General features: G+C 47.8%; 1 protein-coding gene across 2 annotated transcripts in view; it reads right to left on the reverse strand.

Moving 5' to 3' along the window:
* Nucleotides 1–13,262, reverse strand: part of SPMAP2L (sperm microtubule associated protein 2 like) — an 82,745-nt gene that overhangs the window by 52,754 nt on the left and 16,729 nt on the right. For both annotated transcript variants that reach the window (XM_017849247.1, XM_017849246.1), the window contains exon 2: nucleotides 1,624–1,657. In XM_017849247.1, the coding sequence (XP_017704736.1) occupies nucleotides 1,624–1,657 (34 nt within the window). The remainder of the gene's footprint in view (nucleotides 1–1,623; nucleotides 1,658–13,262) is intronic.

Consider the following 13,262-nt stretch of genomic DNA (forward strand, 5'->3'; position numbering starts at 1 on the left):
GGATGAGACCCAAGTCTAAATACAACATTCATTTATGTTTTATATACATCTTACACACATGCCTGAAGGTAATTATATATATAATATTTTAAATAATTTTGTGTGTGAAACAAAGTTTGTGGTAAGTACTTATGTGTGAAATTTTCCACTCGTGGTGTCATGTCCATGCTCAAAAAGTTTCAGCTTTTGGAGCATTTGGGATTTTAGATTTTCAGATTAGGGATGCTCAACCTGTATTCTGTCTCCTCTTCTAACTGTATCTTAGCCAAACAAAGGGTAAGCGTTGGTTTCCAGGAGGCATTTATTGTTGTGCATTATATGCACATATACACATATACATTTTTCTTTTCTTTTTTTCATAAAGGGCACTTTCTTGAAAAGTCATTAGCTACCGTACTTGAATTAGAGGCAAGGAAGATTGGGATACATTGAACTGGAGCTTCACAAAATCTGTGACTTGAGATTGTCAATGCAGAATCCCAAATCGCTTAAAAGTTCAGATCTACTAAGTAATGAATCAAGTACCTAGCAAACAAGTGAAAAACTCAGTGAATAGAAGTGTTCTCCAGCCAGGCACGGTGGCTTACCCTGTATCCAGACTTTGGAGGTGAGGTCGGTCGATCCAAGGTAGGAAGATCGAGACATCTGGCACATAGTGAACCCATCTCTACTAAAAGTACAAAATTAGCCAGTGTGGTGGTGCATGCCCGTAATCCCAGCTACTCAGGAGGCTGAGGCAGGAGAATAAATTTGAAGGGAGTCGGAGGTTGCAGTGGGCCGAGATCGTGCCATGCTCAGCCTGGCGACAGAGGAGACTGTCTCAAAAAAAAAAAAAAAAAGAAAAAAAGGAGTGTTCTCCTACATCTCAATCTTCTTTCCACTGTTTAATAAGTCTAAATATAGCCATACATATAAATGAGCTAATCGTAACAATAAATATGAATGGTTTTTACATCTTTAAAAAGTAGATACAAATAAAATCTGGTATTATTTACTTTTCACTTATATGAACCCTTCGTATTTCTCCCTAATGATTCTATAGGATGAATATCTCTTATCCAAAATGCTTGGGACCAGAAGTGTAACTTCTTAGTAATTCTGTCTTCCTTCATTCCTCTTCCCATAGGAACTGTGATTAGAAAAGGGCCTTATGGGCCAGGCGTGGTGGCTCACACCTGTAATCCCAACACTTTGGGAGGCTGAGGCAGATGGTTCACAAGGTCAGGAGTTTGAGACCAGCCTGACCAACATGGTGAAACCCCGTCTCTACTAAAAATACAAAAATTAGCTGGGCGTGATGGTGCATGCCTGTAATCCCAGCTACTCAGGGGGCTGAGGAAGGAGAATCACTTGAACCTGGGAGGCAGAGGTTGCGGTGAGCCGAGATGATGCCACTGCACTCCAGTCTGGGGAACAGAGTGAGACTGTGTCTCAAAAAAAAAAAAAAAAAAAAAAAGAAAGAAAGAAAGAAAGAAAAGAAAAGGGCCTTATGACAAAGGGAAAGCCTAGGAATGTCCTTTTTGAAAACCCCAAGGTAGACCCACATCAAATGAATCTGCCCCATCCAGATTGGCTGGCCTATTAGTTTAGGTCTGTGAAAACAGTACTATAACTACATCTTACCATTTCCTTACAAAGTCACAGGAAACAGGATTTGCTAAAAGAAAACAAAAGTAAAAGCAAAAATTAGATTCAACAGGAATCAAAAATATGATCAAGATAGCATCAGAAATTAAAAGAGAAAGGAGTTAGAAAAAGAAATATTTGGGGAAATGGCCAACTGAAATATATCATATTATGTACCAAAATAAACCACAGGTAAATCAAGGAGTTAAATATTTTAAAAACTGAATTAGAGGAAATAAGAGAATATTTACTTGATCCCTGGATTTTAATCTTCTAGAGTTAAAGGTGGCAAAACATATAAAGGACAATATAAATAGATTAAAATACTTAAAATTTCTGTGTCAAAAATTAAAACTTAAAGATGATAGAAAACTTTGGAGGAATATTTGGCAATAAATACAATAAAGGGTTAATAGTCTTAACATTTGAAGAGTAAAAATGTACAGATTATAAGAAAACACTAAGGTAAGTGTCAAAATTAAATAGACAAAGGATGAGAACAGAATTCACATATGAAGATATATAAAGGGCTAATAAACGTTAAGTAAAAGTTCATCAGCACTACAGGAAAGGTAAAAAAAAAAAAAGAGAGAGAGAGAACACTCAAACTTGCTTGTAATCAAAACAATGCAAAAAATGAGATTTTTCTTTAAACTAGCAAATTGGCAAAAATTTTTTGCAAAGTATAAAGATATTGGAAGGGATGAAATGAGTCCTCTTGTGCACTGCTGGTAAAAGTCTAAATTAGTATATTTTATGAAAAATAATTTGATAGTGTAAGTCAGTAATGTTTACATGCCTTAGTCCAATTCTATTTATAGAAATGGACCCTAAAGAAATAATTCCAAGTGTGGGCAAAGATTTATGCAGAAAAATCTTCATTGTGGTATCTTTAACAGAGGGAAATTAGGTAATACTGAAATGTTCAAAACAGAAGAAATGGTTAAGCTAATGAAAAATCTTGTTTAGAAGCTGTTTTGTTTTTTATTTTAATGTGGAAAATGTAGGTGATCCCATAGGCCTTATAATGATGGATTACTCCAGAGTCTTTTCTTAGGAGTTTTTAATCCCATCCAAGAGTCTAGAATGTTTTTGGTAAAGAAAAGTGAGTGTGCTACAGCATCAGACAGACATGGCTCAAACCTCAGTTTTGTTGCTTACTCCACTGTACAATCTTGGGTAATTTCTCAGGGATTTAGGTCCCCCTTCTCAGATAGGAGGATTAATAGGTCTGTGTAAAGATTAGTGATAAACAGCCGGGCACAGTGGCTCAGGCCTGTAATCCCAGCACTTTGGGAGGCCGAGGCAGGCAGATCACCTGAGGTCAGGAGTTCGAGATCAGCCTAGCCAACATGGTGAAATCCCATCTCTACTGAAAATACAAAAATTAGTCGCTCATAGTGGTGCATGCCTGTAATCCCAGCTACTCGGGAGGCTGAGGCAGGAGAATCGCTTGAACCTGGGAGGCAGATGTTGCAGTGAGCTGAGATCACGCCACTGCACTCCAGCCTGGGTGACAAGAGTGAAACAACTCCATCTCAGAAGAAAAAAAAAAAGAAAGCATTAGTGATAAACAAAACAAGATTAGTGTATACATGTATATCACTTACATATATATGTAAAGAATCTTGCATATAGTAGATGAATGGTAGTTACAATTATTGGTTACAACTTCAGTGTATCAATGGCTTAAACAGAGCACTATAGGAAACACAATTAACTATTCAGCCAACTTGTGATTTGGCTCCTATAGGCAAGCATGGTGCCAGTATGGACAGAACACAAATGAGGAAGGTCTCTCGTCTCAAAAAGTTTACGCTCCAGTGGGAGGCAGACTATGAATTTCAACAAAAAAGTTAATGGAACTGTTAAATTCAGATATTTTCTGTTGTTCAAGACCTAAGGTAAAAGGGAGAGTAGTCTACAAAAATCCCCCTCGTGGCCAGCCATGCTATCACCCATGAAAGTTGCAGCGCTTATTCTATAGGCTTTTTATGTATTACCAACCTTGCCTTTCAGCTTTATGACCTGACACAGGTTGAAGTCAGTAAAAAACTGAATCAGTCCTAAAAGACCATCTATAAGTACTGATAATGTGAATGAATAACTCGCTATTGTTCTTTTGTGCTATAATTTCTCCCACAGGTAAAGCTTTAACTCTATTTTAGAAAACACACTTTTGATGTTATCTCATTAATTGGCAGGATGAAATAGCTCTCAGGTAGCTGTTGTTAGCTAATGTCCCAAGCAAAGCAGTGTTACAGTGGTTTCCAAATTTGTCCGCAGATTAGAATCACCTGGAGATCTCTTACAAACTACAAGTCCCAGGCCACATCTCAGACCAATTTAGTCACAATCTCTGGGGAACGGACACAGGCATCAGCATTTTTTGAAGCAGACAAGTTTGGGAACTGCATTTAATGGCTGAGACCACTGGCTCTGGAATCAGAGTTCCTGGAACCAAATTTTGGCTCTAACCTGTGATCTAGGGCAAGTTTATTTAAGCTCTCTGCAACTCAGTATTTTCACCACTGAGTTCTTGCTTCAAAAAGTTGTTAGAGGAGGCCGGGTGCGGTGGCTCAAGCCTGTAATCCCAGCACTTTGGGAGGCCGAGATGGGCGGATCACGAGGTCAGGAGATCGAGACCATCCTGGCTAACACGGTGAAACCTCGTCTCTACTAAAATACAAAAAAATAGCCGGGCGAGGTGGTGGGCGCCTGTAGTCCCAGCTACTCCGGAGGCTAAGGCAGGAGAATGGCATAAACCCGGGAGGCGGAGCTTGCAGTGAGCTGAGATCCGGCCACTGCACTCCAGCCCGGGCGACAGAGCAAGACTCCGTCTCAAAAAAAAAAAAAAAAAAGTTGTTAGAGGAAAGTTACATAATGTGAAGAATGAACTCTGCATAGTGTCCAAAAACACAGTAAATACACAATAAATGGCATTATTTGTTAGGCAGGGATCTAGACCTGACATAGCGGTGCCACCCGGCGTAGCAGGCCCTTTGTTCGAGACTTCCCTTCCTCTTTGAACACACCCGCAGACTTGCATACATCAGAGGTTCCGGCTGGGCAACCACACTCCTCCATGACCTCCAGCTCACCTGCATTCCACAAGTTCGTAAACAGCAGTTTCGGTTAACAATTTCCAAAGACCCCTTCCTCATGACCCTTACTCGACTCCTGCCCTAATAGCTTCAAGAGCCCCCAGGCCCTGTTTGTACAACTAGCTTCCCTACCTCTCCAGCTATAAAAAAGCCCCTACCCTCCTCGCTCAGCGCACCTTCCTCGCCCCGCACCGTTGGACTGAGGAACCTCGCCTGCGAGTCCTAATAAAGGCTATTCTCACTGCCATTTGCCTTGTGTGTTTGTTCCCGGTTCAGCTCCAGCCTCAGTTTACCGAAACCTGGGAGGAGACCCCTCCCCCAGACCCCTGCCGGGTCGGGCAGGCTCCCTTCTCCCCGAGCCAGGACCTTCTTTCCGAGCCGGGAGCCGTTTCACCAAATCCAAGACTCAGTTTGATCACTGCTGGGTAAGTTTTCCCCCGTCCTGTAGGCCCCCTCTGGGAAGTCCCTGTCCGAAAGGCGTGGCCACGTCAGGGGCTCCCTCTGGTCAACTGTGACCTTGGCACCGGGGACAAGAAGACAACCAACCTCCCCGGAAGCCACCGTACCCCGCACTCCGTGTGGCAGTGGGAGGATGCTCCCATTGCCTCCGGACTGCCTGTCTTAGGACCATGGGAACTACCCAGTCCAAACCAGACCAAAAATCCCCTCTGGGGTGCCTCTTGGCGAATCTACAGACTTTAAGTCTCAGCCCAGACATAAAACAAAAGTGGTTCATTTTCTTCTGCACAGTAGCATGGCCGCAGTATAAACTGGATAATCAGTCTCAGTGGCCTGCAGAAGGCACTCTAGACTTTAACATCCTCACGGATCTGACCAACTTCTGCAAGAGACTAGGCAAATGGCACGAGATACCCTATGTTCAAGCCTTTTGGGACTTGCGTTCTCGCCCAGATCTCTGCGCCCAATGCTCGTTAGCTCAGGTCCTACTCGCAAAGTCTCTTCCCTCGAGCAAGGAGAGGGATGATTCCTCCTCTTTTTCTAAGCCTCCTGACACCCTATTCCGGCCACCCCTCCAGTCTTCTGCCCAACCTCCTCCTTACCCTGACCCGCCATTATCCCCATCCTCGTCAATGCCTCCCCTCCCTTCTACCCCTCATGTGCCCTTACCAAACCCGACAGATTCTGTCTCCCCTACTTCCACCTCCTCCCCTTCCTTGCCTGTCTCAGCCCATACTCGGTCCAGGACCGACCTCCTGTGTCCCTTGTGAGAGGTGGCAGGCGCCGAAGGAGTAGTCCGGGTCCATGTGCCGTTTTCAGTGGCAGATTTGTCTAAGGTTGAGGAGCGTGCAGGCTCCTCTTCAGCCAATCCTACTTGTTATATCAAAGAGTTCAGGTATCTATGCCAGGCATATGATCTCACCTGGCATGACCTCCATGTCGTTATGACCTCAACCCTGTCTCCTGAGGAGCAGGAGTGCATCCTAGCGGCAGCTAGGCAGCACGCTAACCAGGTTTATTTAACTGACCCCCCCATGCCAGTCGGCACCGAGGCAGTGCCCTCGGCTGAGCCCGACGGGGACTACCAGGTAGGGCAGGCAGGTCGCTGCCACCGAGACATGATGGTTCAGTGCCTTCTTGCCGGCATGCAGGCAGCCTCTAACAAATCAGTCAACTTTAACAAACTAAAAGAGGTTGTCCAAGGTGCAGATGAAAATCCGGCCGTTTTTCTTAACTGGCTGACTGAGGCACTTATTCAGTACACCCGCCTTGACCCTGCCTCCCCGCAGGAGGAACCGTCTTGGCCTCATTTCATTTCTCAGTCAGCCCCTGATATCCAAAAAAAATTTTAAAAGGCGGAGGAAGGCCCTCAAACTCCCATCCAGGATTTAGTCAAACTGGCCTTCAAGGTCTACAACTCCAGGGAGGAAACAGCTGAGGCCCAACGACAGGCCAGGCTAAAACAGAAGGTACAACTCCAAACCCAGGCCTTGGTAGCAGCCCTGAGGCCGGACGGCTCCAGGAGCTCCCAGAAAAGAGATACTACCCGAGCGCCACCTGCTGCCTGCTTCAAGTGCAGCAACGACGGCCACTGGGCCAGGCAGTGCCCTAACCCAAAGGAGCCAACTCGCCCCTGTCCGAACTGTCAGCAGATGGGCCGCTGGAAGTCAGACTGCCCCGACCTAAGGATGGTCGCTGCGCCTCCACATGACGACCCTCCTCCAGGTATTGGAGGCGCCTTCCAGCTCCTTGACACCAACGAAGATTGAAGACGCCCAGACTCGGGGACCCCTCTCACGCTCACCGAGCCCAGGGTTATGCTCCAGGTAGTGGGTAAGTCCATATCCTTCCTTATGGACACAGGGGCTACCTACTCTGTTTTGCCTTCCTTCAGTGGCCCCAGCCACCCCTCCACTGTCACAGTCATGGGAATTGACGGCACTCCCTCCACCTACCACCAGACTCCTCCTCTGTCTTGCCGCCTGGATGGCTCCCTCTTCTTGCACTCATTTCTTATCATTCCTTCGTGCCCAGTCCCCTTGTTAGGATGAGATCTCCTCTCCAAGCTAAGGGCCTCAGTTCACTTCCGACCCAACCCCTCCCCACACCTCACGTTCCTCTTCCCCCTTCTCTCACCTGACAAACCCCGCCAGGCTGACCCCCCACTCCCATTTCCAGTCCTCATTAACCCTAAGGTGTGGGACACCTCCACCCCGATCACTGCCCAGCACCACACTCCGGTCCGCATCCGGCTAAAAGACCCTTCCAAGTTCCCCTCTAGACCCCAGTTCCCTATCTCCCTTGAACACTGACAAGGACTAAAACCCATCATTACACGCCTGCTCTGGCAGCATATTCTAGTTCCTGCCAACTCACCATGTAATACTCCTATCCCGCCTGTATGGAAAAGCTCTGGGGCCTATCACCTTGTACGGGACATACGCCTCATCAATGAGGCACTAGTCCCTACCTTTCCAGTTGTTCCTAATCCATATACACTCCTCTCGTGCATTCCCCCTGACACCACTCACTTCACTGTCCTTGACCTGAAGGATGCCTTCTTTACCATCCCTCTACACCCAGACTGCCAATTTCTGTTTGCCTTCACATGGGAGGACCCAGACAGTCATGTTTCTTCCCAGCTGACCTGGACTGTCTTGCCTCAAAGGTTCTGAGATAGCTCCCCTTTTTTCAGACAGGCACTGGCACGGGACAGCCTCCTCTGCCCCCTAACCCATAGCACCCTTCTACAATACGTAGATGATCTATTACTATGTAGTCCTTCCTGGGAGTGCTCCCTTGCAGACACTGCTACACTTTCAAATTTTCTAGGCGACCGAGGTTATTGGGTTACCCTGGCTAAGGCTCAACTTTGCACCCCTACTGTCACCTACCTAGGTATACTCCTCACACCCACTACAAAAAGCCTCACGGCAGATAGAATGAGCCTCATCAAAACTCTCCAGCCTCCTCAGGATGTGGAAGAGATCTTGTCCTTCCTAGGACTGGTAGGGTATTTCAGGCATTGGATTCCCAACTTCGGGGTCTTAGCCAAGCCCCTCTACCAGGCTGCCAAGGAGACACCCACCAGACCGCTGTCCGACCCCTCTTTGGTTGCCAACTCTTTCAAGAAGCTTCAGGACTGTCTCCTTTCTGCCCCTGCTCTCTCTCTCCCCAACCTCCTTTGGCCCTTTCATCTATTCACCAAGGAGCGCCATAAGGTAGCTACTGGCCTCCTAGCCCAGCCGGTTGGATCCACATACCAGGCTGTGGCCTATCTCTCCAAGCAGTTAGATCCCACAGTCCAGGGCTGGCAACCTTGTCTGCGAGACCTGGCGGCTGCCACAGAACTTACCCAACAGGCCCTCAAGCTTACCCTAGGGCATCCTCTCACAGTCTACTCTTCTCACCAACTGTCAGATCTCTTCACACACAAGTGTCTCAGCCATCTCATCCCGTCCCGGCTTCAACAGTTTCACCTGCTATTCATTGAAAACCCTCACATCACTCTCACCACCTCACCCCCTGTAAATCCTGCTACCCTCTTGCCCACTCTAGGATACGATTCCGCCCCCACACATTCCTGCCCAGAAGTTCTCACCACCCTGCCACCTGTCCGCCTCGGTCTTTCCGAACAGCCATTAGAACACCCAGACCGTACCCTGTTCGTAGACGGGAATTCTGTCTTAACCCCCAATAGATGCTGACAGGCAGCATACACTGTCGTAACAGCAACCCAAACGGCTGAAACCAGGCCCTTGCCTCTAGGGCAAGCGCTCCCAGAAGGCTGACCTCACTGCCCTTACTCGTGCCTTATTCTTTCCGAAGGGCAGAGGGTTAATGTCTATACAGACTCTAAATATGCTTACCTTATTGCACATACTCACTCTATTCTCTGGCAAGAGCGCAGGTTTCTTACCACCAAAGGGACGCCAGTAGTCAATGGACCACATATAAAGAGGTTGCTTGATGCTCTCCAGGCCCCCAAAGAAGTAGCCATCATCCACTGCAAAAGCCACCAGCATTCTAAGGACCCTGTGTCGCAAGGTAACAGCCTAGCTGACTCCACTGCATGGGCCACTGCCCTCAGTTCCTCCCCTCCCCGAGCGCCTTTACTCTTTCTTTCCCCCACATATTCCCCTGACTACTCTTCCCAGGAACTTCAAAGCCTGATGGCCCACCCCAGTGTTACCCGAAACAAGGATGGGTGGGTGTTCATTGACAGCCAAATAGTGCTCCCTCAGACTTAGGCAGTACATATACTGACCGACATACATCTCCACATAGGACCCAAGGCTATGTATAACTTCCTAGAACCCATCTTTCACCTTCCCTCACTGCAGGCCCAAATTAAGAAAGTACATCAGCAATGTGCCACCTGTTCGGCCACTAACCCCCAAGGTAGGCTCAGACACCCAGGGCCTACTCATCAGCTAAGAGGCCACCAGCCAGGAGAAGATTGGCAACTTGATTTTACCCACATGCCCCGACATAAAAAATTTCACTACCTGCTGACCTTAGTTGACACCTTCTCAGGATAGATTGAGGCTTTCCCCACCACTTGAGAGACTGCAGAAGTCGCGGCAACTATTTTCCTAGAGCACATCGTCCCCAGGTTCGGTCTCCCCCGAACCATCCAATCAATGGTCCAGCTTTCATTTCCAAACTCACCCAGCAGGTGGCAGCCGCACTCCAGATTACCTGGAAGCTCCACATTCCCTACCATCCGCAGTCATCTGGTAAGGTAGAAGGCGCAAACGGCCTCCTTAAACTGCATCTAACCAAACTCTCTCTAGAAACCCGCCTCTTGTGGATAATTCTCCTTCCCTTGGCTCTTACTTGTCTCAGGGCAGCTCCATGGGCTCCCTCCTACCTCCCTTACTTAACCCGCCTTTGGAAGCTTCTAAGAAAACACGCGGACAGGTGTCTCCCCACACCCGCTTCCCTAAACCCTAAAAATCCTGCCATTGTAGCACCAGGAGATCTGGTACTGGTCAAGCAGCTGCAGCCCCGAGCCTTATCTCCCCAGTGGTAAGGACCATATACCGTAATCTTTACCACGCCCATTGCTGCCAAGCTCCTCGGCCTTCCCTCCTGGTATCATCTGTCCCAGCTGAAAAAAGCACCCACCCAGCATGATTCCAGGTGGATGGCTCAGGCTGTTGCCCCACTAAACTATGACTTACGCGTGCCAGTAACAACCCTCTGCCTAACTTTCCTCAGCTATCCAGTTCTCCTGAGCCTAGGTAAGACTCCTGCCCGAACTCCCCCCATCAACCCATTCCGCTGGAGATTCTATCTGTCGGAGACCTGGACCCAAAGCATTCGCTTAAGTTCCCACATCTTAGCCACAGTTGACTGCCGGCCCCAAGCGTGCCAGAGTCAAGTTACCTTTAACTTCTCCACCTTTAACAGTTGCCCTGACTGGTGGAACTCAGTCATATGCTTTCTCTATGATCAGGTAGAATATAACTGTCTCAATTACTGGGTAGAAACCAACGGCGGGTGTCCATATCATTATTGTAACATGCATTTTACTTACCTCAACATGTCATACACCAAGTGGCAGCAACCGGCATCAACAGTTCGGTTAGACAGATCATATGGACAAGGAGAAGTGCCTACATTTTTCCTTACCATTCCTGACCCGTAGGACCCACGGTGGGCATCAGGTATTGAGGCTTGCCTTTACCGGCACGGCTACAAGTCTTATCCCGTAACCCGATTCAAGATTTATAGAGCCTATGTCAGGGTCACAAGCAGCCTCGTCAGCCTGGCTTCTGACATCAAACAACAAGAAGAGGTCATCTCAGCTCTAGCCAACCCAGACAACACAGCCAACTCAGACAACGAGCCTCAGGGCAGCGGTAACCCTTTTTCTTGGCTAACCCTAGTCAGAGAAGGGGCCCAGGTAGTACATATGGCCGGGGTGCACAACATCTCCCGTTGTTTCTTGTGTGCAGCATTGAATAAGCCCCCACTGGTTGCGGTACCTTTACCTAGCCCTTTTTACTCCTCTAACCTAACCCCTCCTTTCCCCTTCCTGGCCAAACCCTGGGGGAAGTTCTTTTGTTCCAAGACCCACTTAAACAACAACTCCCCTTTTGCTACTCCACCCCTAATGCTTCCTGGTGCAACCGGACAGGATCGGCGCCTCCAAATCTCACTGGCCCCCAAGGCAGGTATTTTTGGTGCAACTTCACCCTGTCAAAAACTCTCAAGGCTTCCAACACTACCCTATGCGTTCCCATCTCCCTAGTCCCCAGCCTCACCCTGTGCAGTGAAGCCGAGCTATCCTCTCTTCTGTCCCTTGCCCACCCCCTCCAGGCAAGGGCAGTATTCCTTCCGCTAATGATTGGAGTCTCTTTAGCTGCATCCCTTGTGGCCTCTGGCCTTGGAACTGGAGCCTTAACTCATTCTGTCCGATCCTCTCAAGACCTTACGGCCCGATTACAGGTAGCAATCGAAGCTTCGGCAGAATCCCTGGCTTCCTTACAACGACAGATCACCTCAGTTGCCCAGGTGGCAGCCCAGAATTGCAGGGCACTTGACCTCCTTACGGCTGACAAAGGCGGGACCTGTATGTTCTGAAAGAGATCAAATGAAAAAAACTAAAAGGCAGAAATGAAGTCCACAGGCAAACAGCCCGGGCGGCGCCCTGAGCCTAGTTAAAGATCGACCCCGGACCTAACCGATTAGGTTATCTATAGACTCCAGACGCTGAAAGGACAAACGCTGTGAAAGTCTCTGTCCTGCTCTGTTCTGTTCTAATTACCGGTGTCTGCCATATATCTTAGTCCTGGGCCCAGTACAAACACATTTCTCTATGTGTTCCAAACTTCCTGAGCCCAACACAAACACATCCCCCCAAACATCCTAGAAACACCACCTAGAGAGCCCCTGATAAGGTCACAACCGTTTGTAGTTTTATTAAATGCACGGGAACAAATAGAAACTGTTAATTGTATAACTTAGAATATTAACCAATTACCAATTGTGATACTGTGACCAAAAGAATTCCTTTGTACCTCTGTAACCTTACATATCTTGTATGCATCGGGCTATAAAAAGTGGGCACATGCATCATTCGAGGCCCTCTTGTATGTTGTAGAACGGAGGGACCAAGTTCGAACTTGCATTAAAGATCCTTGCCGCTTGGCTTTGACTCTGGACTCTGGTGGTCTTCTTCGGGGAACAAACGGTCTGGGCATAACAGTTCCTTAATGAAGAATGCTGCTACTACATCAATGAGTCAGGACTAGTAGAAACCAACCTCCTCACTCTAGAAAAAGTCCAAGAAGGACTCCACAAAAAAAACTCAGGATTAGAGTCCCCACTTGGGTGGTGGCAGTCGTCCATGGCTGGGTAGGTCCTACCCTTCCTAAGCCCCTTACTAATCACTGGCTTCTTACTACTCATAGCTCCCTGTATCCTCCGCTTCATCCAGGACCGCATGAAAGAAGTCTCCCGGGTCACTTTCAATCAGATGCTGCTCCACCCCATACCCGAGTTCTGACCTCCGAAGAACCCCACGATGACCCATACCAGCAGGAAGCAGCCAGATGAACACGTTGCCCCTTTTTTCTTATTAGAAAGAGGTCAGAATGTTAGGCAAGGATCTAGACCCGACATAGCAGCACCACCCAGCGTAGCAGGCCCTTTGTTCAAGACTTCCCTTCCTCTTTGAACATACCCACAGACTTGCATATATCAGAGGTTCCGGCTGGGCAACCACACACAAGTTCGTAAAGAGCAGTTTCGGTTAACAATTTCCAAAGACCCCTTCCTCATGACCCTTACTCGACTCCTGCCCTAGTAGTTTCAAGACCCCCCAGGCCCTGTTTGTACAACTAGCTTCGCTACCTCTCGGGCTATAAAAAAGCCCCTACCCTCCTCCCTCAGCGCGACTTCCTCGGCCCGCACCTTTGGACCGAGGAACCTCGCCTGCGAGTCCTAATAAAGGCTATTCTCACTGCCATTTGCCTTGTGTCTTTGTTCCCGGTTTGGCTCCAGCCTCAGTTTACCTTTACATTATTAATTCTAAGAATTTAGGAATTAAGATTCTGCTTAAAT

Source organism: Rhinopithecus bieti, unplaced genomic scaffold, assembly GCF_001698545.2.
Source record: "Rhinopithecus bieti isolate Rb0 unplaced genomic scaffold, ASM169854v2 scaffold_31527, whole genome shotgun sequence".
Taxonomy (NCBI): Eukaryota; Metazoa; Chordata; class Mammalia; order Primates; family Cercopithecidae; genus Rhinopithecus; species Rhinopithecus bieti.